The sequence below is a fragment of the Rhinoderma darwinii genome, chromosome 4, assembly GCF_050947455.1.
Source record: "Rhinoderma darwinii isolate aRhiDar2 chromosome 4, aRhiDar2.hap1, whole genome shotgun sequence".
In the NCBI taxonomy this organism is placed as follows: domain Eukaryota; kingdom Metazoa; phylum Chordata; class Amphibia; order Anura; family Rhinodermatidae; genus Rhinoderma; species Rhinoderma darwinii.
This window is the reverse complement of record NC_134690.1, coordinates 243,663,863-243,691,265: the sequence shown is the minus strand read 5'-3', so window position 1 is coordinate 243,691,265 and position 27,403 is coordinate 243,663,863. Positions and strand designations below refer to the sequence as shown.

At 42.3% G+C, this 27,403-nt stretch overlaps 1 protein-coding gene across 8 annotated transcripts in view; it reads right to left on the bottom strand.

Moving 5' to 3' along the window:
* The window catches only part of NCOA7 (nuclear receptor coactivator 7), a 247,757-nt gene that overhangs the window by 163,086 nt on the left and 57,268 nt on the right, over nucleotides 1-27,403 (bottom strand). For 5 of the 8 annotated variants that reach the window (XM_075862323.1, XM_075862326.1, XM_075862325.1 and 2 more), the window contains one exon: nucleotides 20,881-21,015. The exons of 1 other annotated variant lie outside the window; for it this stretch is intronic. In XM_075862323.1, coding sequence (XP_075718438.1) covers nucleotides 20,881-21,015 — 135 coding nt within the window. The remainder of the gene's footprint in view (nucleotides 1-20,880; nucleotides 21,016-27,403) is intronic. 2 more of the 8 variants (XM_075862324.1, XM_075862329.1) reach the window with 1 other exon arrangement.

The following is a 27,403-nucleotide window of genomic DNA, read 5'->3' as shown; positions in this document are numbered from 1 at the left end:
TCTCAGAATACATTCTTATACATCTCAGGTTAGAGATCTATTATCCTGTGAGACTCGTTTCTTTCCGCAAGGCCACGAAGACACTAGGCCTGATCGCGTCCTCCATGGATGTTATTCAGTGGGCTGAATCTCCAACAGAACCTTCTCTCCCAGTTGGACTGTGTAACGCCCATGGCCACGGACCGTCAGGATTACTCACCCCCTGACGGCCTGGCAGCCATGGATCTGTGAGCGCTGGCCCGCATCTCCTCAGGCCTAAAGGCCTTAAAGGGCCAGCATGCACACATAAAGAAAATCAGTAAATAGCCCATACTCACCCTGGACTATAAGAAGGGCCCTGCCTCTTCCTTCATTGCCTGAGTGTTGTTGTGTTTATCCGTGTTAGTTTTTGCACATGGTCCCTTGGTGTGTTCCAGTTCCCAGTGTTCCTGTACCTGCTGCCTGTATCCCGTGCTACCTTGTTCCTGTGCCTTAGAGAGTTGGAGTCGTCTGCTGTGTTACACCACATCTGGTGTCTGCTGCCAAGGTCCCATCCGAGCCTAACCATCGCTACTGTCTGAACTACCACAGGTACCCTTACTCGGACTATAGACATTGACTTGGTACACTGTTTGGCCAGCTGCTATCCCGCTATGACTGTACGGCCCAGTGGGTCCACATACCCACAGAACATGACAGTACGCTCAGGCCATGGACCCCGCTGGTCAACCCAAGACCTTGACAACATCACCTGCCATGCAGGCGGATATGCTAGTCTGCCAATTACGACAGGACCAACTCCTTAAGGCGGTGAACGCCATTACTCATCGGCTGGATGCGCAAGCTGAAGTCATCACAGCATCTGTTCCTGTTGCTTCGCCTGTTCCTCCTGTCAGTACCAGTGCTGATCCCCGATTCTCGCTGCCACTACCGCCTCGTTACATGCCCTATCTCGTAGCTAATCTGATAGGCGCTGTCACACTGATAAAGCTAGTGAAAATGGTGTCCCAAAACGTTTATTTTAAAAGTTATGAGCTTTTTTCTAAATATGTAAATATAGTTCCATCAGTGTCCAACATAAACCAGAAAATCTACTTACCTACCCTATTGTCTGAAGACCAGAATGGTCTTAGTCAAGAGCTTCATGCTTTGGATCTCGGCAGGAATCAGCACATGCACCTTGAAAGGACCAATGTGACTGCTGTCGCCAATCACAATGTGGTACGGTTTTTCGCACGGAATGTGCTGTGGGTTCTAGGCCAGATACGCTGCGTAGTTTTACGTAGCCTATCCGACCAGTGGCAACCCAGTCTAAGGGCTTGTCCACACACAACAGAATTGCTGCAGAAAATTTCTGCAGCAATTCCGTTGAAAGTCAAAGGCTTTCCCCTGCGGCAAAAACGCACCATTTACTGCGTTTTTTACGGCAGAAAATTGTGCGGAAATTGCTGCGTTTTTTCCCAATGTTAGGAAATGGAGACATCTCCTCTGAAAAATGCAGCAATTCTGCACACTTTCCGTAGCAGGAATTGACATGCTGCAGTCCGAAAAATAGGCACCGCAGGTCAATTTCGGCTCGGAAATCTTACGCAGCATGTGCATGAGATTTGTTAAATCTTATCCACTATGCTGCTACTATATTCTGCTGCATTTTTTCCGGCTGAAATTCCGTCTGGAAAAAATGCGGCAATTCGTTACGTGTGGACGAGCCCTAAAAGTTCTGTTTCTCTGCACTTCCATGGTGTTTTTTTTTATCAACATGAGGAGGGAGTGGCTTAGAAGCCTATTTCAAGTATAATGAAATATTCTTGTCACCTGTCCTACCATTAGCGGGGAATTAACCCATAGTTCATGTGCCGCTGCTTGGACCACAAGTTCATTTTGAAAAAAGTGACAGAGATGTCACATAGGAATGACTGGTCTGTCAGCAAACCATGTACTGGTATTGCAGCTTCTGATTTATTCAAAAAGAAAAAAGTTCAAGAGAAAGTTGGTTAAAATTTAACTTTATTAACAACATTAAAATGGTGTCTGGAATCTTAGAAAGTGTAATAAAATGTTTTAATATATCCAGCAGCCTTCAAAAGCAATTTTATTAAATACGCTGTGATTTCTTTAGGCGTTTTTCCCAAAGGTTCACTGTAGGAATTAAAAAACGCCAGAAAAAAAAGCATCTACAAAATGACACAAAATGAAAACCGCCACTAAAAACGTCTAAAAAAAAACAACGCATGTTTCATTTTAATAATGCTAGCGTTTTTTTTTAAGGGTTTTTTGATGCAGTTTAAAACGCCAGAAAAATTGTGTGTGAAGGAGGCCTTAGGGTCCTCTTACATGGCCCGACGTGGGCCGTGTAAACGAACGTCGATCAATGAGACAGTTCGTTGATTGGCGCTCGTTTGCTCCTTTCACAAGGAGCTAGTATGGGGACAAGCACTTGTTACTCCGATCGCTCGTCATCATACAGTTCTATCATATCGGCAGCACATCTCCCTGTTTACACAGGGAGATGTGCTGCCGACAATGATAATATTTTAGGCTGCATAAACGATACAATCAGCCAATAAATTAGTGTTTGCTAGTTCATTGGCTGATCGTTCAACACAGGGCAATGATCGGGAATGAGAGTGTGCCTGATAATTGGCCCGTGTAAAAGGGCCTTTAGGGAATTTTCTTTACACTTTATTTTGATCTGTTATGCCTAAGCAATTGGATATAATTTAAAGACAAAAAGCAAGTGGCATGACACAAATCATTGTACGTTATTGCAACACAAAAGAAAGGGGAAAAACTGCATGTAAATACATGCATTTTTTCTGCACTTTTACTTATATCCACTTTTCTCAATGCTGATGATGTCACACCATTACCACCCCATGTGGCAATTATGCCCTTTAACAAAAACAGATGACAGGAGTGAACAGGAGAAAATGCATAACGGTTTACAAATGATGATTATGTATATTTTTTCACATAAAATTTTTAAAAATAATTTGTCAACTAATCGCATTTCTGCATAATTTTTTTCATCACTTCAATAGAAAATAAAGGCTTTGTTTGCACAGTGGCTGCAGTACGGCCACATGTTAGGGTCTGTATTGTGGACATATCACATAAACTCTGCAGGCTTCTACTTAATCGAACGCAGATCACCGTCGTTTTTTTTTTTTGTAAACTAGGAGTCAGAGTATTATGTCCGTAATAGATACTGAAATGCGGGTGCAAGAAGCCTATCTGTGGAAGCCTTTAACCTGTTTTCATTTGGAAATTTGTACATAACTATATAACTTTCTACCAGAACTCTTAGGCTATGTTCACACGGGGTATTTTGCCGAGTTTTTTGACGCGGAAACCGCGTCGCAAAACTCGGCAAAAACGGCCCGAGAACGCCTCCCATTGATTTCAATGGGAGGCGTCGGCGTCTTTTTCCCGCGAGCAGTAAAAGTGCCTCGCGGGAAAAAGAAGCGACATGCCCTATCTTCGGGCGCTTCCGCCTCTGACCTCCCATTGACTTCAATGGGAGGCAAGAGAAAGCGTATTTCTCGCTGTTTTATGCCCGCGGCGCTCAATGGCCGCGGGCGAAAAACGGCGCGAAAATCACAGCGAAAATCGGCGTGCAGGGAGAGGAATATCTGCCTCAAAGTTCCAAACGGAATTTTGAGGCAGATATTCCTCCCCCAAAATACTCCGTGTGAACATAGCCTTAAATGACTGGTCAAGATCACTGAAAATACACACAGTATTGTGCCAGCCAGTCATGTCTGAATCTAGCTGCATTGATGAATGTCCGAACAGGTAACAACTAAACATTAATTAATTATGCATTTTTAGAATCAATATAATATTCTGCTAGAGGATATTTCAAGTACATAAATAAATAAGGAAAGCAGAATCTTATAACAATCTTATTGTAAGGGCCAAAAGTATACATCTTTTTTGTTTAAGACTAGTGCAGAGCCAGAGTGGGGGCGGTGCATGACACAGTGATTCAAATGTTCCACCCTCAGGCCCCTACAAAAGCAGCATACATTGATATGTATATGGCTCATTCATATGTATCTGGCTCATCCATGCAGGAAACCACGTTAGTATACATAAACTCCCCTATAAAGTGCCAGTACCCAAGATCTCAGCTTAAAGGGGCTCTGTCACCAGATTCTCAAATCCCTATCTCCTATTGCATGTGATCGGCGCTGCAATGTAGATAACAGTAACGTGTTTTTTTTTTTAAAACGTTCATTTTTGGCCAAGTTATGAGCAATTATATATATATGCAAATGAGCTTTGAAACGGACAACTGGGCGTGTTTTTTTTCGTATGTCCAACTGGGCGTGTATTGTGTTTTTAACTGGGCGTGTTTACGTGTATGACGCTGACCAATCAGTGACCAGTCAGCGTCCTACACTCCTCTCCATTCATTTAAACAGCACATAGTGTTCTTACTAGAACGATGTGCAGCCACATACACAATTGTCCTGATAATGAATACACATGACCTCCAGCCTGGACGTCATGTGTAGTCAGAATCCTGACACTTCTGAATCTTTTCTGTGAGATTTCCAGCAAGGGAAACGAAATCTTGTTTACCTCGTAATCTCGCGAGATTACGCGTGGCTTGCTGTAATCTCACAGAAAAGATTCAGAAGTGTCAGGATTCTGAATACACATGACGTCCAGGCTGGAGGTCATGTGTATTCATTATCAGGACACTTGTGTATGTGGCTGCACATCGTTCTAGTAAGAACACTATGTGATGTAAATGAATGGAGAGGAGTGTATGACGCTGACTGATCACTGATTGGTCAGCGTCATACACGTAAACATGCCCAGTTAAAAACACAATACACGCCCAGTTGGACATACGAAAAAAAACACGCCCAGTTGTCCATTTCAAAGCTCATTTGCATATATATATAAAATTGCTCATAACTTGGCCAAAAATGATGATTTTTTTTTTTAAAACAACTAATAGGAGATAGGGATTTGAGAATCTGGTGGCAGAGCCTCTTTAAAGGTTGGATTTTTTAAAGCGGACAAATGGACGTCATAGAGGGTAGTCCCCTGCTTTAGCCCCCTATATGAGACAGAACCGAGAGCATGGACCCAAAATGATGAGCTATTTGACAATGGGTTTTCTAAACCAGAAAACCCCTTTGCATTTACAATATTTTTTAGAATTTCTACATTACGTAGCCCTGCTAGTCCGAACCTAGCGTCCTTCTTTGGGCACCAAAATCTGTTTTCACTAGATATGCTGCAACACTGAGAAGAGGCTGGAGTTTTTAGAAGGTATTCTCCCCAGCAGCAAATAAAAGGAAAACAAAAACGTAAAAAAAAAAGTAAGGTCATTCAAGTTTCTAATTTTCAGGAATTCCATCTTCACTGGAAAAGGTCAACTTCTTATATTACCCTTTTGTTGAAATTATTCAACCAGACAAAAAGCTGTTTAATGAGGTCATATTTACTGTACACATTCTCTGTGTTGACATAATAGAATACCTCTCTGTGGGAAGGTAGCTTGGGCCAAATATTTTAAAAACAATGGTCAAAGGGAAAAGCACATTGTACTTTATGCTTTTAGTGTCTTCTGTTGTGCATCTGGGCAATACAAAAATAGGGACTGTGATATTTTACTTGCAGCTCATCATATTTTGATGTGTTCGCATAATACAAAAATGTATTCCCAAAATAATGGATATAATGAACATCCTGTTCTTCAATAATAATAACATGCTATCAGGACAGCAAAAAAAGAAACAAGCTGATTTGATATTATACACCTCAAGGAAGTTTACTTTTTTCCATATAAAATAAAGATTATATCCAAACAACATATTGATGGAAATGTGAACATGAAAATACTGGTATCTAGCTTTTACTTCATTGAGTTCAAATATACAAGGTCAAACCAAAGTATTGAACACTAACAAGTAGAATATATATTTAATGTACCTTGTGTTAACCAGGAGAACCGCATAAACACAATTCCCAAAATGTGTACCTATAAGTGGAATTGCTCCTTTTACAAGTGATAGCGATGCAACAGAATAGAGGCAGCTGTATATAGTAGCCTATATTTCTCAGATAGATGCAAGGTGACAGTAGGTCACAGCAATATATCCCACAGTTTATGAAATATGTAAATGGAGTAATATTGCCAATAAAAATATAAATAAATACTATTGAGTACCCTCATAACTCAGTCCTGTGCCCAGCCTCTGCCCGCCCCCGTAATACTTCAGGTCTAGGAGGAAAAGGAGACACTGTTCTTCATTAGGTACGTATATACTTTTTTTGAAAACATTTATACATGTAGCAGGAGCGTAGCTACGGGGGCATGTGCCCTAGGCGCAACTAAGAGAGAAGGGGTGCCAGGGCCGCACCGTCCATGATGGCGTTCTGCTGCCTCTCTGAGGGGGCGGCGGCACCACTGAAACAAGCCGCCGCCATCCCCCTCCTGCACTATAGGCGATGAATGGCCATGTATGCTCAGTGTCCTGCCAATCAGCGCTTTTCATAGACGCAAGCGGCGCGATGACGTCATTGCACCGCTTGCGTCTATGAAAGGCGCTGATTGGCATGGCAGAATGACTTGCCCTGTTAATCAGCGCCTTTCAACGACGCAAGCGGCGCAATGACCTCATCTCGCCGCTTGCGTCGTTCAACCTCAGTACACCTGCTCAGAAGAAAGCAGATCTGCATTGCCACCGGACGGCGCGGGAAAGGGTTTAAGGCGCGTGTGTGGTTTTATTTTTTTCTATCCTAATAAAAATGTGAGTGACATTATCTACGGGGGCTCTATCTACAGGGGGGGCTATATACAAGGATGAGGCACTATATACAGAGGTGGGCTATATACAGGGGTGGGCTATATGTGGAGGGAGAGCTATATGTGAGGCACTATATACAGGGATGGGCTATATACAGGGTGGTCTATATGTGGAGCACTAAAGGGGGAGCTATATGTGAGGCACTATATACAGGGGTAGGCTATATGTGCAGCACTATAGGGGAAGATATATGCAGGGTGCTATCTACAGGGGTGGGCTTTATGTTGGACACTATACAGGGGTGGGCTATATATACAGGGGTGGCTATATACAGGGGTGAACTATATGTGGAGCACTACAGGGGGAGCTATATGTGAGCCACTATATAAAGCGGTGGGCTATATGTGGAGCACTATTTATAGGAGGAGATATAAAAAATGTTTGAAAAGTGCAGAAATGGGCTGTGACTGGGAGAAGTCATCACAGAGGTCTGGACCGGATGGAGAAGAAAATAATCTCAGATTGTCACCTGTGAGTCACTTAATGTAAATGTTTATTCTGCCTCTAATCAGCACTGTAGTCACTGTATAATCTACAGCGAGATGATGGTGGTATGATTTATTTATTTTTAAACAGCATCTCCCAGCATATCCTTACCATTGTTTGGGCAATGCTGGGAGCTGTATACAATTTAGTGCAAACCTATATGGCAGGGGTTGCACTAAATTGAGCTGTATTTGTGCTGGTGTTGTATTTATGTACTGAGCTTGGTTCTGGTGCTGTATATATGTACTGAGCTTGGTTCTGGTACTGTGTATATGTATTGAGCTTGGTTCTGGTGCTGTATATATGTACTGATATTGGTTCTGGTACTGTACATATGTACTGAGCTTGGTTCCGGCACAGTATATATGTACTGATCTTGGTTCTGGCACTGTATATATGTACTGAGCTTGGATCTGGCACTGTATATATGTACTGAGCGTGCTCTGGCACTGTATATATGTACTGATTTTTGTTCTGATGCTGTATATATGCACTGAGCTTTGTTCTGGTGCTATATATATGTAATGAGCTTGGTTCTGGTGTTGTATATAGAACTATATTGCTTGTAAAACGTACAAAGGCTTTATGCTGTAGTTACATTTAAAAAAATGTGGAGAAGAAATGACACATCATTGATTGGTAGAGAAAACAAAAATGGCGAGGGGGAAGGAGAAGTTGGGGGGGGGGGGCGCCAAACTGAATCTTTGCCCTGGGTGCTGGAGAACCTAGTTACACATCTGCATGTAGAGCTATGTTCAACATGCTGAGCCCAATGTAAAATGAGTTCTCCCTTTGTTCACACTGCAATATACGTAGGAGTAAAGGTCATCTATATGATGTCACGTCCAGTAATCACACAATATAATCATGTGACCACGTTGTTCATGGCGTCAGGGAGTTTACATGATCTGCCTTATCTTGTAAGTTTAGGAAAACTCGTCTAACTGTACACTGCATATGGTAGAGATTGGTTCAGAGTGCACCAGATCAGAGGAGGTGCACGAATAGGGTCCCAACCCAATCGTATTTAGAAAAAGTATTCGGCACACAAAGTCGTGGGTTTTAATTTCTTTGAATTTATTGCATTATATGCCAGGGGTTTGGTGCGTGCAACGTTTCGGTCAAAGGACCTTCGTCAGGTACTACAAGTGTACAGAACATTACACGTAAGTATATTAGCATCATATACATATATAAACCATAAAAGTAACATAAAACATGACATAAGTGAGAAATGAAAAAAAAAAATAAAATGCGATTTAAAGCAACAAACGAAAATAATTGAGTTACAACAAGAACAAGGTCTAAGGAAAAACATGAGATTCCTACATTATACATGATATACATATCATAAAGTAACGAACTACAATATTGCGTGTAAGTGGATGGATGACATCCTAATCCTTGGTACAACAACACGATATGGTCAGACATACGGTATAAAATAGAATGTCTCCCAGAGGTCTAGATACTGCACGGTATAATTTAATAATCGACAGTATCCATCATAATACTCCATGTTGCACCGATCCCTGATAGAAGAAGAATATATACTGGTGAACAGTTTTGTAGATGCTTTTTTTCCCAAACGAAATATCTAGACTTCAGTATTTAACCCCTTAGTGACCAGTCCATTTTAGTCCCTAATGACCAAGCTATTTTATTCGTTTTTCTATAGTCGCATTCAAAGAGCTATAACTTTTTTATTTTTTCGTCTACATAGCTGTATGAGGACATGTTTTTTTGCGGTATTAGTTGTACTTTTTAATAGCACCATTTTAGGGTACATATAATTTTTTTATTAACTTTTATTAACTTTTTTGGGGGGGATTATAAAAAAAACAGAAATTCCACCATTGTTCTATGCGTTTTTAAATTGACGCCGTTCACTGTGCGGCGTAAATAACATGTTACCTTTATTCTATGGGTCGATACGATTACGTCGATACTACATATGTAGAGTTTTTTTTATGTTTTACGACTTTTGCACAATAAAAACACTTTTGAACTAAAATTATTTGTTTTTGCATCGTTGCTTTCCAAGAGCCGTAACTTTTTTATTTTTCCATCAATGTAGTGATTTTTTGGGCTTGTTTTCTGCTGGATGAGACGTAGTTTTGATTGGTACTGTTTTGGGGTGCATGGCCCTTATTGATTCATTTTTATTATTACTTTTTTGGGGGGCAATGGAAAAAAATTGCAATTTCGCCATTGTTTTTTGCGTTTTTTTTTACGGTGTTCACCTTGCGGTTTAATTAAAATATTAACTTTATTAATAGAGTCATTACGGTCGCGGCGATACCATATATGTGTACTTTTATTTATTTTTTACACTTTTATGGAAAAAAATTGTTTTATTTATTTTTTTACTGTACTTTTTATTAATAATCTTTATTTCACATTGATGACATATTTTATTAGTCCCATTAGGGGACTTTACTGTGCGATCTTCAGATCGCTGTATAATGCTTTGGTATACTTCGTATACCAGAGCATTATTGCCTGTCAGTGTAAATCTGACAGGCAATCTGTTAGGACGTGCCTCCGGTGCGTCCTAACAGGCATATGTCCAGGGCCGACCTGGGGGCTTTTATCAAGCCCCCGGCTGCCATGACAACCCATCGGGTGACCGCCGATGGGTGACAGAGGGAGCTCACTCCCTCTGTAAACAAAGTTAAATGCCGCGGTCGCTATTGACGGCGGCATGTAACGGGTTAAACGGCCGCGATCGAAGTAAACTTCGATCGCGGGTGTTGGAGCAGGAGCTCAGCTGTCATCAGACAGCTGAGCCCCGGGTCCAGCCTGCACGGGAGACCTGTGCAGGACTTAGACTAGGCTCACGTGAAAAGGCGTCAGCCTAGCCTAAGGCCCCTTAGTGACGACCGTTAAAAGGCGTATTGTTGGTCACTAAGGGGTTAAGGAAATAAAACATAGCAAGGTAAACATCGTGCACTTGATGTTCTGTGGGTATAATAACTTGTACGACACATTGATGTTATATAGTCAAGTGGGCAGACAACACAGTGACTTAGCTAACATAGTAAGTCTGTTAGAGATCAGGTGACCCATGCACTTATTTGCTGAAGGCTGCTGGTGTGCTATCAGATTACGGTATCACTCCTTTAAACTATCTAGATCAGGGGTCTCAAGCACGCGGGCCGCCTGGGGCTGTCATCTGCGGCCCGCGGGACACAGAGCCGCTAGTATCGGCTCTGCTCCGAGACTCTGGAATTCCCTGACATCGCTGCCCACATATGAACAGCGATGTCTGGGGCTTCCCCAGAGCCGGAGTCCCGAGCAGAGCGCTGGTGTCGGCTCTGCTCCGGGACTCTGTGGAATTCCCTGACATCGCTGCCCATATATGGACAGTGTGTCAGGGTCTTGCCCAGAGCAGAGCAGAGCGCTGGTGTCGGCTCTGCTCCTGGACTCAGTGGAATTCCCTGACATCGCTGTCCACATATGAAAAGCGATGTCTGGGGCTTCCCAAGAGCCGGAGTCACGAGCAGAGCGCTGGTGTCGGCTCTGCTCCGGGACTCTGTGGAATTCCCTGACATCGCTGCCCATATATGGACAGTGTGTCAGGGTCTTCGCCAGAGCGGAGTCTCGGGCAGAGCGCTATTATCGGCTATGCTCCGGGACTCTGGGGAAGCCTCTGACATCGCTGTCGATACATCGACAATGATGTCAGGGGCTTCCCCAGAGCAGGGGTCCCAGTGATGTCAAGAGCACAGCTGGAGTCCCAGGAAGAGCCTACTAGCGCTCTGCCTGGGACTCCAGCTCTGGGAAAGCACCTGACATCACTGGGGCAGCCTCTACAGAGGGCACTGGGGCAGCCTCTACAGAGGGCACTGGGGCAGCCTCTACAGAGGGCACTGGGGCAGCCTCTACAGAGGGCACTGTGGCAGCCTCTACAGAGGGCACTGTGGCAGCCTCTACAGAGGGCACTGTGGCGTTATCTACAAGTGGGTGTGTGACAGTATCTGAAGAGGACACTGGCATTATCTAGGGGTGTGTTGCATTATCTACAGAGGGCACCGTGGCCTTATCTACAGAGGGCACCGTGGCCTTATCTACAGAGGGCACCGTGGCCTTATCTACAGAGGGCACTGTGGCCTTATCTAGGGGTGTGTTGCATTATCCACAGAGGGCACTGCGGCAGCATCCACAGAGGGCACTGCGGCACTATCTAAAAAGGGGCTGCCCAATCGTGACATGTGTGCTAACTGAGCCGCCGGACTGCATTTAACTACACTTAAACTGGAAAGCTGGATTGTTGAAATAAGCACGTGGAGAAATATCTCAAATTTTAAACCTAGCGCTATTATTATAGTAATGTAGTATTATTATTCTAGTAATATAGTGTTCTAGTAGTTCAAATAACTAATTGATTAAAAATAATTTTGTATTGTATCAAATTTGAAAGTAATGCAGCCCGTCAACTTCCCATTTTTTCTATATGCGGCCCACTTACCCGGCCGAGTTTGAGACCCCTGATCTAGATGGACAAGTTAGGCAATATATGGTAAGTATGCTGCTTTCTATCATCTCACAGGTGTAACTGGGTAAAAGAACTGCAGTGAGTGCAAGGCTATTATAATCATACCTCGTTCCCACTGGTCGCTGGTGTGTCCAGATGTTCGGCGCTGTCATCAGTATGGCGAGTTTCCGCTTATTTTGGCGCTAACTAGAGTGTAACACTCGTGGTTTAAATATCCCCATGTAGGGCGGGCGGTGGGCGTTCCTCAGTGTGCGTCTAGCTGTCAACGTCACGCTGAGGGCGTTCTATTTACTCGCCGGGGAGATGCTCGTGGTGTATCCCCTATCATGACCCAGCCTAGCCAGCAACTGATTGGCCGGCGCTAAAACCTATCACGCCCACTCTCGGGGGCGTGTGTCTGCTGGGGTTACGTACTCCTGGCTGGTTTCGCAACGAGCTAAGACTTGTGCCGTGACGGGGGCGTGTCCTACTGAAGGGGAACCACAGTAGCGCAGATCTGGTAGGTTTTGAAACATATCTCTAGGAGGATGAGTTTAGAAATAGTAATAGTGGTGGCCTGGATTAAAATAGATAAAGGCATGATCAGTAATATCCACTGCATGGTGGATTCTGATAAATGTTGTTAAGGGGCCTGATCGTGTCCCAGATTGCCGTCACAGAATGGCATGCATAGTAATTATAGTTGATCTGTGCATACGGGGGCAAAACTCATCATCCTAGAGATATAGGTTTCAAAACCTACCAGATATGCGCTACTCTGGGAGACATTCTATTTTATACCGTATGTCTGACCATATCGTGTTGTTGTACCAAGGATTAGGATGTCATCCATCCACTTACACGCAATATTGTAGTTCGTTACTTTATGATATGTATATCATGTATAATGTAGGAATCTCATATGTGTTTTTCCTTAGACCTTGTTCTTGTTGTAACTCAATTATTTTCGTTTGTTGTTTTAAATCGCATTTTAATTTTATTTTTTCATTTCTCACTTATGTCATGTTTTATGTTACTTTCATGGTTTATATATGTATATGATGCTAATATACTTACGTGTAATGTTCTGTACACTTGTAGTGCCTGACGAAGGTCCTTTGACCGAAACGTTGCACGCACCAAACCCCTGGCATCTAATGCAATAAATTCAAAGAAATTAAAACCCACGATTTTGTGTGCCGAATACTTTTTCTATGTACACTGCATATGGTCGACATCACTTTCGACTCAGATATCAAAAGTTCTGACAGCTTTGGGAGACCCAGCCAATGTAACTGCAGTACAATAGCAGCTGCTTTCCACCCATTTGTCAGCAAGCCCTTTACAAGGGCAGTGATACTAATATATAAGCACAAACAGCTGCTAATGCTAACATGCTGAAAGATGGCAGGGTTGTCATGGATTGGCACTACGTGTTTAATAGACAGGGAAGAACTAATGTATGCATCAATGAGGTGACAGCAACCATTATAATTATAGCTTATTTTATTTCATGGATATGTATGAACACATTTGAAATAGAGATGATTAGATTAAGTACAGTCAAATAGAGAATTCCGACCACTTAAAGGGCATCTGTCACCGTTTAAAAAGCAGTCTAATCTGCGGGCAGCATATTATATTATAGAGCAGGAGTAGGTGAGCAGGTTAAGATATATTTTTGTAGCAAAAGAATCAGTAGAACTTGTAATTTACTCATTTAAACCTCTGCTCATTCCGGATTTAGTGGGCGCTTCTACGCAGTGATTGACAGCCTTCCCTGTATGAGTATGAATACAGAGATAAATGTCAATCACTGATTAGAACCGCCCACTGGACTCCTAAGCCCAAAATGAGCAAAGGGTCTAAATGAATAAATTTATACTGAATCTTTTGCTACAAAAATATATATCAATCTGTTCAGCCCCCCCTGCTCTTTAACATGATGCCCGCAGATTGGTATGAATTTTCAGTGGGACAGGTTTCCTTTTAAAGGGATTTTCCCATCTCATAAACTGATGACATACAGTGAAGGAAATAAGTATTTGATCTCTTGCTGATTTTGTAAGTTTGCCCACTGTCAAAGACATGAACAGTCTAGAATTTTTAGGCTAGGTTAATTTTACCAGTGAGAGATAGATAGATTATATATATAAAAAAAAAAGAAAAGAAAATCACATAGTCAAAATTATATATATTTATTTGCATTGTGCACAGAGAAATAAGTATTTGATCCCCTACCAACCACTAAGAGTTCAGCCTCCTCCAGACCAGTTACACGCTCCAAATCAACTTGGTGCCTGCATTATAGACAGCTGTCTTAAATGGTCACCTGTATAAAAGACTCCTGTCCACAGACTCAATTAATCAGTCTAACTCTAACCTCTACAACATGGGCAATACCAAAGAGCTTTCTAAGGATGTCAGGGACAAGATCATAGACCTGCACAAGGCTGGAATGGGCTACAAAACCATAAGTAAGACGCTGGGTGAGAAGGTGACAACTGTTGGTGCAATAGTAAAAAAATGGAAGACATACAAAATGACTGTCAATTGACATAGATCTGGGGCTCCATGCAAAATCTCACCTCGTGGGGTATCCTTGATCCTGAGGAAGGTGAGAGCTCAGCCGAAAACTACACGGGGGGAACTTGTTAATTATCTCAAGGCAGCTGGGACCACAGTCACCAAGAAAACCATTGGTAACACATTACGCCGTAATGGATTAAAATCCTGCAGTGCCCGCAAGGTCCCCCTGCTCAAGAAGGCACATGTACAGGCCCGTCTGAAGTTTGCAAATGAACATCTGGATGATTCTGAGAGTGATTGGGAGAAGGTGCTGTGGTCAGATGAGACTAAAATTGAGCTCTTTGGCATTAACTCAACTCGCCGTGTTTGGAGGAAGAGAAATGCTGCCTATGACCCGAAGAACACCGTCCCCACTGTCAAGCATGGAGGTGGAAACATTATGTTTTGGGGGTGTTTCTCTGCTAAGGGCACAGGACTACTTCACCGCATCAATGGGAGAATGGATGGAGCCATGTACCGTCAAATCCTGAGTGACAACCTCCTTCCCTCCACCAGGACATTAAAAATGGCTCGTGGCTGGGTCTTCCAGCACGACAATGACCCGAAACATACAGCCAAGGCAACAAATGAGTGGCTCAAAAAGAAGCACATTAAGGTCATGGAGTGGCCTAGCCAGTCTCCAGACCTTAATCCCATCGAAAACTTATGGAGGGAGCTGAAGATCCGAGTTGCCAAGCGACAGCCTCAAAATCTTAATGATTTACAGATGATCTGCAAAGAGGAGTGGGCCAAAATGCCATCTAACATGTGTGCAAACCTCATCATCAACTACAAATAACATCTGACTGCTGTGCTTGCCAACAAGGGTTTTGCCACCAAGTATTAAGTCTTGTTTGCCAAAGGGATCGAATACTTATTTCTCTGTGCACAATGCAAATAAATATATATAATTTTGATTTTCTTTTTTTTTTTATATATATAATCTATCTCTCATTGGTAAAATTAACCTAGCCTAAAAATTCTAGACTGTTTATGACTTTGACAGTGGGCAAACTTACAAAATCAGCAAGGGATCAAATACTTATTTCCTTCACTGTATCATAGTTTATAAAATGGGAAAATCCCACGTTTATCGGGAATGGCATTGGTACCTACAAATTATATTATACCTTAAGGCTTGATTCACACGGGTGGTAAAAAACACTCGCGGGGAAAAAAAGCGACATGCCCTATCTACGGCCGTTTACGTCTCTGACCCCCCATTGACATCAAAGGGAAGCAGAGAAAGAGTTTTTCGCTCATTTTTTGCCCACGGCACTCAATGGCCACGGGTGAAAAACGCGGCAAATGGCCTGCAGGCAGATCGAAATCTGCCTCAAAATTCCAGATGCAATTTTGTGGCAGATTTTTCTGCCTGCAAAAAAACTCAGTGTGAACAGGGCCTAACATTCAGCTTACATTTGTAGGCCCTGATAGAGGTAGGCTTGTGGGTGTTTTTTTTTTTTTTTTATCTCACTTTGAAGTGCGAAGTCTCAGGGTATGTTCACACGGAGTGTTTTCAGACATTTTTCGGGCTGTAAACGTTGCGAAAAACGGCTGATAAATCAGAAGCAGAACGCCTATAAACATCTGCCCATTGACTTCAATGGAAAAAACGGCGTTCTGTTTCGACGGGGCATTTTTTTAAAAACGGCCGCGAAAAAGAATTGCATGTCACTTCTTCAGCCGTTTTTGGAGCCGTTTTTCATAAACTCTATAGAAAATCAGCTCCAAAAACGGCAGTGAAAAATGCGACTTTGATTAAAAAACTTCTGAAAATCAGGAGCTGTTTTCCCTTGAAAACAGCTCCGTATTTTGAGATGTTTTTTATTTTGTGTGTGAACATACCCTAACTAGGGTGGCTGACTCACATGAAGCCTGTAGAATAAGACCACATACCTGCTTCATATGAGTGTACAGCTGAGATGGTGAAGATCCTAAGTGACCCCTCTCAGAGCTCATGACTGGGTGAAAAGGTGCAAAATCCTTGCATCTATAACCTCTAGAGATACATTGTCATAATCAGCACTTTAGGGTTCATGTGCAAATAAACTCCTCCATGAGAGAAACTCTCAAATTTTAAGAGGCCTGCATAATAAGACAATTTTCCTTCTAGTACACACTTGTATATCTAAGGCTTTGTTGACTACACTATTGATTCCGCCAAAAAACGGAAACCTTACGGAACGGAGACAAGCGGAAACCATTAGCAATGGAACCGTTACCATTGAAATCAATGGTAATGCAAACGGAAAGCTAAAGTTTCCGTTTGGTTTCCGTTCATGGGTTCCTCTGACGGAAAGGTATAGCGGAACCCATGAACGGAACCCTGACGCAGATGTGAACGAAGCCTAACCTAAATATCTTAAACAGATCTTGGACTGACATGTTTTGTGTAATCATTAGACAAATGCAGAAAAAAACACTGATTGACTGAAATATATTAATGACTTGCAAGCAAACAAGACCAACTAGAACAGTCCAGGGCTGTCATTGTTATCAGTTAATAAAGCAGTGTAGGACAAAATTCTGGCACAGGTACACAGATTAGATTGATGTAAAAAAAAAGAATAGACCTGCAATAATAACTATTAAAAGGCTGTATAAGGCTTCCTTCACACACAATTTTTCCAGCGTTTTAAAATGCATTTTATGGTGTTTTTAGTCGCATTTCTTGTGCTGTTTTTTATTTAGTGTCTTTTTATAGATGTATTTTTTTCTGGCCACACCCAAAGCATGCTGCGTTTTGAGAAAAACACTACTGACACACAAAAAAACATCACAAATAAAAACGTAGTGTATGTAATGCATTTGATATTTGACTGCGGACTTAAATGTAACATCTGGCCGCAAAAAAGAATGCACAAAAAAATTAAACAACAAAAACTGCAGCAAAATGCTGTGCGTGAATACAGCCTAGGCTATGTTCACACAGAGTTTTTTGCAGGAGGAAAATTCCTCCTGCAAAAAACTGCTCCAGACGGTTTTTTCACAGTGGTTTGACAAAAACTCGTCAAAACACTCGTCGAGGCGTTTTTTTTCCTCTTTCTGGCTGATTGAAATGGGATTTTGGAGGCGGAAACCGCCTCAAGATGGGTCATGACGCTTCTTTTTACCGCGACGTGTTTTTTTTACTCGCGGTAAAATAACTCGTCCAACTCCCATTGAAATCAATGGGAGGCCTTTTTGGCCGATTTTTGAGGAGTTTTGCGGCGTGGTTTCCTCGTCAAAAAACTCTGTGTGAACATGGCCTAAGGGTATGTTCACATAGTTAACTAAAAACGGCTGTAAAATACGGAACTGATTTCAAGGGAAAACAGCCTCTGATTTTCAGCCATTTTTTTGGGTTTTTCTGTTTCTTGGGGAAAAAAAGCAGGCTCTTTATTTCTAATCTTGGCCAGCTCCTTCAAAGAAAATGTGCATAGATACTTAATTTAAATATAATTGTTATATTCCATAGAGTGGAAAGTTAGTAATTAAATTGTATCAGTATAATTTCTATGGATAGAGAGATAGATAGATTCGCTATTATGGGAAATCCTATTCGATAACTATAATATGTAAAAAGCATGAAATCCCAAGTTTGTGTCTAGAAGTGAAGGTTATAAATCACTTGAGGTTATGAACCAGATAATATGGAAATTAGGACTTTTGTTTGTTTTCGAATAGGAAAATATGTTAAAAGATTTGAATAGGAAATAAATTCTGTTTAGAAGATTTATTCTCTGTGTAGTACAAATAAAACATGGGCAAATTGAATTCTTAGTTCTTCACAAAGCAACTTGAAGAATAGTTCTCTTCAAGTTTTTGGTCAACTGTCTACAAATATGGAGGAACTTGAATAGTGGGATTTAGATGTATAATTCTCAGATAAGTGGCGTACATAAGAGCACAAGGGAACCCATAGCAAAAATCCTAATAAGGATCCCCAGGACAGGAGGAATACGGGTATGTTACCTGTCTCATCCCAATTCCTTGCAGCGGAGATTGGCCACATTGATGTGATTATGTACACTCACTTAGCTCACAGCATCCTGAGCTGGGCCCCTTCTTAAAAGCACCCTTAAGATCTACATGGGCTGCCTCTATAGTATGTAAATTTTTGCTCCAGAGACTCCCATTACTGTGTTTTCCAAGAGTTATAATTCTGAAGTAATAAATCTGAACGAAACAATAAAGTACATTTAAAATAATTCTGAACATTTAAAGGCCCTCTAGATGCAAACCTCCCAACCGCTCCGAATCCAGCGGGACAGTCCCGGATTCTGGAGGATGTCCCGCTGTGCCAGTGGCATTTCCCGATTTCAAATTTATCTGCGTCCTCAGGATGCCATCAACTTAATGCTCCACCATTCACTATATGACCGCTGCTGTAAAAGATTGTTGCAGACAGGTGCGATGAAGTGACGTCATCCCGACTGTCTGCGCCGAGCCACACACAGCACAGATTGGAGGAGACCTGCAGAGGGATTGTCTTGATGTGTCGTGGGAATGGGACTAGGTAAGTATTTACGTTATTATTTTTATGATGAACTATTATACGGTGTGTGTGGGGGGAACTAAGGGCCCATTATACTGTGTGGAAGAGCAATATGGAGGCATTATACTATGTGGGGGGCACTATGGGGGTTTTATGCTGTGTGGGGCCACTATGGATGGATTATACTGTGTGGGTGGGCACCGTGGGGGCATTATACTGTGTGAGGGAAAATGCGGGCATTATATTGGGTGTGGTGGCACTATACTATGGGGCACTATACTGTGTAGGGGAACTATGGGGGCATTATATTGTGTGGGGAGGCACAATGGGGGAATTATATTGCGTGTGGGGGCACTATGGGGGCATGATACTGTGTGAGTGGCACTACAGTTGCATTATACTGTGGGTGGCACTAGGGGTGCATTATAATGTGGGGAGGCACTATGGGGCATTATACTGTGTGTAGGGGCACTATGGGGGCATTATACTGTTTATGGGGCACAATACTGTGTGGGCGGACACTATGGTGGCATTATACTGTGAGAAGGGCACTATGGGGGCATTATATTGTGTGGGGCACTATGGGGGCATGATATTCTGTGGGGGCACTCTAGCAGCATGATACTTTGCGGGGGCACAAAAAAAATTGGTGCGTATGGACAGGGATTGGGTGGGATTCTAGTCGTGGCTTAAAGTAAATATAAAATTGCTGTGCATGAGTTGTCCCTCTTTCCGATAGTTGAAAGTTGGGAGATATGTAGAAGCGCATAAAAGTATGGCTTATACAATGGGCTACTAATGGCAGTCACAAATCTGTATGTAAATGTCTCTTGAGGTATTATTCCGAACTGGAGATACTCTATGCAAGATACAGCAGTGATAAAGAAGGCAGACATTATTCTAGACTTCTTATTGAAGAAGAGTACACCCTGCTCATAGCCTGAAATGGCCACTTACAAGGTGCAAAAGATATGTTGGCAGATATTGACCGTTTTCGTGCATCTCATGTGAATGTTGGCATCCCCACTGTGCCCCAACATCAAACGTCAGAGAAACAATGATCAGCATGTTGGATCCTTTACTCTGCTGTGAAATAGGTCACTGTCAGAAGTGTCTGGATGAGTTAAAGTCTTGTGCAAAGAAGTGGCAAATGAAGTTTAATACTAATAAATGTAAGGTTACGCACTTTACCTTTTTATAAATCACTAGTATGACCGAAGATGGAATAGTGTACAATTTTGGGCACCAGTGCGCAAGAAAGACATAGTAGAGCTTGAGCGAATTCAAAGGAGGGCAACCAAAGTAAGGTCCCATGCACACGACCATAAATTCGGACATAATTATGGTCCCATTCAGTTCTATTGACCGCGGACACCTTTCCGTATTGCTGCGGATGGGTGTCCGTGCCGTAGAACTGTGCCGGGAATTATGCAGAATGTCCATTTTATTCACGTTGGCGGCCAAATTTGGAGTCTGAAAATATATTTTTTTCCTAAGAAAAGGAAAATTGGCTTTTTCTGGGCTTTCTGCCTTTCTCTGGATTAATATTGCAGGACAGTAGGTTGAACCAGATGGACTTACATCTTTTTTCAACCTTACAAACTATGTGACTATGTCCATGAGCGGTCTGTCTCCCTTTCCGCTGTTGAATAAACATGCATATTTACCTTAGCCAATGTGCATATTTATAGGGGGCTCAGGTAAAATAGCGATGAACTGAACGAGCATGTGGCTGATGGCTATTTGTATGGCCTACTTTAGTGTCCCTTTTAAGAGGCAATAATATCAGAATAAAACTTACATTAAGTAAAATGTTCTTATTTGACCTATTACAAGCTGTTATTACTATGCAATTATCGAAAAATAAGACATATTGTATTTCAGACTATATAAACATGCAAACTGACATATTTTATACATAAATATTTACAATAGAAATGTTCCGGGGTAATATATCCACCTCATGTTATGTAAGATACACCCAAGTTTTAGGCTCTTTGCCGGGAGAGTCCACAGGGAGAGCACTGTGCATATCTAATAGCGTCAATAAAAGAACCAACCTTGCAAAGTAGCCTGGTCTTCTCTCCTTCTTTTCTTCCTTGCTGTCCATGACAAATACTGAGCAGCCAGAGCAAGCTCTTGAGTCAGGAGACGATTTTCTTTTCACTGACTCATTTCCACTGATGTTTTTCCTGCTTGATCAACACAAAAAAAAGTATATTTAAAGGCCTTAACAGACAACCTGCTTGCCGAGTGATCAGACATCAACTGCATCTCCTGACAGAAGGAGCAATAAACTTTAGTGACAAACTGGGTCACATGGCACACACAATGTGCCAAGAGGAAAACATAACCACTGAATAAAGAAACTTGCACACAATAGGCAAAATTATTTTGTTACAAAGTCTATGATATGAAATCAGGCTAGGACTAGACTATGACATTCATTGCACAACATCTGCCCGCAGGGGCCGTTCTGAAGCATTGTATCTCATCGGTAAAATAAACTGTACAGTGGATGTGACTCAATGCGTCTATCACGAAAGTTGTAGATGAGAGCACTTTTTTTGCAATTCAGTGAAAATGAAGGCCGACATATTGGCCGACTTTCAATTAAAGAACAGTATAGCCTGTCCGTAGTTTGAAATGGCCACTTACGGCAAACAAATCAAATGTGTTCAATTGCACCGCAAATGGAGGTAAGATTTTAGATTAAAACTGCCCAGACACATTAGATAAATGTAGGCATATACCATTCTTTTTGGTGGGGTCTGCCAACAATCTAATGTGATTGATGATCACCATTTCAACATAGCCTGGTAATTTGTTCTAATGGGAAATAAGCCACTTTCAAAAAGAATTAAAAAAGAAACACTGGGGAAGATTTATGAAGTGATTTGCCCTCGTTTTCCGGTGGAAAAATGTTGCTAATTTTTGCGCATGCCTGTATTGTGCAAAATGTTGAACATTTTTGGGACTTTCCACCTCTCAAGACGCTTTTTAAAGTAGAGGGGCTCAGCGAGAGGGGCGTGGCAACTTGTGTCTCAAAAAATGTACGCCCCCTATCCCTAGAACGGGGTCCCCTAATCCCTTTCTGCTTCTCTGTGTTGTGGCTGTGATTCCCGACCATGAATTACGGAAAAAGTGTAGCTCGAAGTTATGGAAGCAGCATAGCATGCAAGCTACGCTGTTTCCGTAACTACCATTCAGTTCTATGGGACTTACGGAAACAGCGCGCCGTAATTCATGGTCGGGAATCACACGCTTCAGCCACAAGACAGAATGGCAGAACGGGGTTTAGGGGGCCCCGTTCTAGAGATAGTTGCGGGCCCCAGAGGTGGGACCCACATCTATCTGACATTTATGACATATCCTGTGGATATGTCACAAATGTCTGCGATGGGAAAACCCTTTTAATAGTTATGTTTGTTTCTTGAAAGGCTGGGTGACTACTAATCTGACCACCATTACAGTTCCCATGGGGGTTGTTACACATTTGTACAACACTCCTGAATGGCACATCTTCCTGGTAGTTTTATATCACTATATAGCTAAGGAGTCTTGCCATATTAGTTGCCAGGCAGCCTTCATTACAAGTATAAAGGAGTATACAAGCAATACAGGAGGCTGAAAAGTAAGCATGGATTTACATTGAGCAGGTTTAGCATCAACATGTAAATTGTTAGAATAATCACATTCAATCACTATCTGACCTACATTAAAATTTCCTCAATCTGACCACAATAATAGGAATTCTTACTATAAGGAATAGTAGGAAACTTTTTAATAGGATTTGGAAATTTATTGATATTTATCGAACCAATATATCTCTTCAATTAATTCTGAGCTCAGATCAAGATCGGAAGAATGCATCAGTGAAGGTCTATGAACTAGGATCTCCAGATTTGCAAGAATGAAAGGGACTTTGATGCTCTTATATTGCAGTTTTTAACCCCTTCCCCCTGCTTGCATTCTGGGCCCTAATGACTAAGCCATTTTTTAAGTTTTTCCATTGTCACATTCGAAGAGCTATAACTATTTTATTGTTCCGCCGATGCAGTTGTATGAGGGCTTGTTTTTTGCGGGACGACTTGTAGTTTTTATTGGTACCATCTGAGAGTAGATGCGACTTTTTGATCACTTTTTATCACATTTTTTTAAAGTCAGGATTAAGAGAAAACAGCAATTTTTCCATTGTTTTTTATTTTATTTTTACAGAGTTCACCGTGCGGGTTAAATAATGTAACAGCTTTATAGTCGGGGTCATTACGGACGCGGTGATACCAAATATGTGTAACTTTTTTGCTTTATTGTGTTTTTTTAATAGTAAAGCATTTTGTAAGGGGAAAAAGTGGGTTTTTAATTTTTTTTTCACATTTTTTTTTTATTAACTTTATTAAACTTTTTTTTTTTACTTGTCCTACTAGGGGACTTTCATATGCGATCATCCGATCGCTATTATAATACACTGCAATACTTTTGTATTGCAGTGTATTACTGCCTGTCCTTTTAAAACGGACAGGCATCTGCTAGGTCATGCCTCTGGCATAGCCTAGCAGGCATTCATTACAGGCAGACCTGGGGGCCTTTATTAGGCCCCCGGCTGCCATCGGAGACACAGACACTCCGCGATCGTATCGACGGGGTGTCGGTGGGAGAGAGAGGGAGCTCCCTCCCTCTCTCCAAAACCACTCAGATGCGGTGCACGCTATTGTGCACCGCATCTGAAGGGTTAAACAGGTGAGATTGATACTAATATCGACCTCACCCGGCAGAGCAGGGACGCCCCCAGCCCTCAGCTGCCAGCAGATTTGACAGCTCCCTGCTCTGTTTACTTTATTCTAACGCAGCACAGTGGAATAGCGGCGCTGTAGAATAAAGCCCATTAATGACCGCCGTGAAAAGGCTAATCGGCGGTCATTAAGGGGTTAATGTAATGGCAGTGGAATCAACATAAGCCTAGGCCAGAGATTCCGAGATCTCCAGGCTAAGAATCCTAGCTCACAGATCTAACGGATACAATGTTTTTAAACGTTATGACATGAGAAAAGATTGTAAAAACTGTAGGGTTACTTTAATTATCTGGACGTCTTTACAGCCTCTGGATGTAAACAAGAATGTTTTCATCTACTGAGAGCAAGCAATCTTTAAAATGGCAAGGAATTATATTACAACGTTGCATAATTTTTCATTAAACAATAATTAAGCTTTATTTACATAATACAGGAAAACCCTACAAGTAGACAATTATCTTAACCCCGTAGTGACCATCCTATTTTAAACCCTAATTACCCAGGTATTATTTTTTTCGTTTTTTCGTTTTTCTATAGTTGCTGTAGGGAGACAGACAGGTGAGCCCTAATCTACCCACCACTCAGTCCCTGCCTACTTGCAAAGGCCCGTCCTATGCGACGGCGTACAACTGGGCGACGGTCCCTACGCTCACTAAGTGCACGACAGACAAAGGTAACAGAAGCTAAGGGAAATGGGGCTGTTGCTCACGGCAACCCCGTGAGCAACAAGAGTAGTGAACGAGCTGAGTCAAACCAGGAGTGGACGAGGTACAAAACGCAGAGCAGGAGAATAGTCTGTCAAGCCAGGGTCAATATGAAGCAGAAGACAAGTAGTAAGCAGCAGCAGCAGGGCCAGGAAACAGACTGAAAGAATCACAGGCAAAGGAGGAGCAGGAAGTGAAGGTATAAATAGACAGGGCGGGAGCTAGCTCCGTCTGGCCAGGCTGTGATAGGCTCTCCCACTCCTCAGCCTCCCAGGCTGATTGGTGGAAGAAGGGGTCACTCGACCAGACTTAGGAGCAGGTGCAGAGTGAGTAACCATGGGCGTCGACACAGCAGCTGTGTCAGGCAGATCCTTTACAGTTGCATTCAAAGAGCTATAATTTTTCTATTTTTTCAGTCGAAAAAGCTGTATCATAGCTGTAAGAGGACTTGTTTTTTGTGGGATTAGTTGTACTTTTTAATGGCACCATTTTGGGGTACATATAATTTTTTTATTTACTTTTATTAACTTTTTTTGGGGGGGAATAGAAAAAAAACCTGAAATTCCACCATAGTTCTATGCGTTTTAAATTCACACCATTCACTGTGCGGCATAAATAACATGTTACCTTTATTCTATGGGTCAGTACGATTACGACAATACCACATATGTATAGGTTTTTTATGTTTTACGACTTATGCGCAATAAAAACCCTTTTGAACTAAAATTATTTGTTTTTGCATCGTCGCTTTCCAAGAGCCGTAATTTTCATGTTTTTTTGCAGGACAAGGCGTAGTTTTGATGATTGGCACTGTTTTGGGGTATATAGGACTTATTGATTAACTTTTATTATTACTTTTTTGGGGGGCAATGGAAAAAAATAGCAATTTCGCTATTGTTTTTTTAAGTTTTTGTTTTACGGCGTTCACCTTGCGGTTTAAATTACAATTTAACTTTATTGTTTGGGTCATTACGGTCGCAGCGATACTATATATGTGTACTTCTATTTATTTTTTACACTTTTACAAAATGAACCCACTTTTTATGGAAAACAAAATGTTTTTTGTTTTTTTTTACTGTTATTTATATTATTAATTTTTATTTCACATTACTTACTTATTTTTTTAGATCTTTAGATTGCTGCTATAATGCTTTGGTATACTTAGTATACCAAAGCATTATTGCCTGTCAGTGTAAATCAGACAGGCAATCTATTAGAACGTGCCGTGGTCGCTATTGACCGCGGCATTTAGCCGGTTAAACGGCTGGGATCTAAGTAAACTTCGATCGCGGCCAATGGAGCAGGAGCCCGGCTGTCATCAGACAGCTGAGCCCCGGCAGTGCCCCGTGAAAAGGCGTATTGGTGGTCACTAAGGGGTTAAATATGATTTTACATAGAGCACATATCGTGCTTTTTAATTGCAAACTTCGTCTGTGGTAAATTTTGGCCCCTAAATCCGTCCATGAATTCCTATGAATTATATTACATGTGCTTTTTGTTTTTGTTATTTTTTTTAGGAAATATGTGAAAAATTTCCCTGAGCAAACTCCACAAACTAACGTAAGTATATGTATCTCACAAGTAATATACAATTTGGAAAGCTAGGTAAAGGCAGGGCCGCCATCAGGAATTTCAGGGCCCCCTACAGCTAAATTTTCTGGGCCCCCCTACCGTGGCACCGCCTGTTAACGGTACTCCGTCCAGCACTATATCATGGTACCCAGGGCCGCCATCAGGGGGGGGTATTATGGGTACTGATGTGAGAGGCCCGGCCAAACCTAATTGAAAGGGGGGCCCGGCAACTGCCGCGACTTGCCTTTGGTAGAAAAAAAACAGGCCCCTGCAATGGGGCTTGTTTTTTTCACCAAAAGAATGTCGTGAGCTGCGGGCCCCCCTTTCAATTAGGTTTGGCCAGGCCTCTCACATCAGTACCCATAATACCCCCCCTGATGGCGGCCCTGGGTAGCATGGGGGTCGTCAAACACTGCCGCCCGTGCGACCGATCGCGCACACCCGCAAACTCCCGCGCACACCCGCAAACTCCCGTGCATGCGCACCCGCCTGGAACCGCGCACCGAATTTTGAGGCAGATTTTGACCTGCCCACACTATCTTGCCGCGTTTTTTGCCCGCGGCGATTGATGACAGCAGACAAAAAACGCAGCGAAAAATTCATTTTATGCCTCCCATTGATTTCGATGGGAGGTCAGAGGCAGAACCGCGGCAAGAAAGGGCGTGCTGCTTTTTCTTTTTTCCGCGACTGGCTCCCATTGATTTCAGATTAAATCAATGGGATGCGGTTTTGGAAGTTTTTTGGTGCTGATTCTGACGCAGTGTCCGAGTCAATATCAAGGCCCAAAAACTCTGTGAACTGGGCCTTATTGTTAGGGCTTATTCAGACGAACGTGTAATACATCCGTGCAACGTGCGTGATTTTCGCGCGCCTCGCACGGACCTATATTACTCTATGGGGCCGTTCAGACTGTCAGTGATTTTCACGCAGCGTGAGTCCGTGTGTCCGCTGCGTAAAACTCACGACATGTCCTATATTTGTGCATTGTTGTTCGCGCATCACGCACCCATTGACGTCAATGGGTGCGTGAAAATCCCGCCCAGCACTTCCGCAGCCGTATAAACTATGAATGAAAACAGAAAAGCACCACGTGCTACAAACATCCAAACAGAGTGTCATAATGATGGCGGCTGCGCGAAAATCACACAGCCGCGCATCATACGCTGCTGACACACGGAGCTGTTATGGACCTTTTGCATGCGCAAAACGCCACGTTTTTGCGCACGCAAAAAGCACACGCTTGTGTAAATCCGGCCTTAGGGTAGGAACACACTAGGCATGAACGCTGCGGATTTTATGCAACACATTTCATCGTGGAAAATCCGCAGCGTATTACAGTCGCAGCAGAGCGGATGAGATATGAACAAATCTCATTCACACGCTGCAAAAATAATGGACCTGCAGTGTGGCTTTTTAAGCCGCAACATGTCAATGTATTCTGTGGAATCGCTGCTCCTCTGTTGCGGAAATGCTGCGGTTCTGCCGCAAAAATCACACATGAGAAGAAAAAAAAG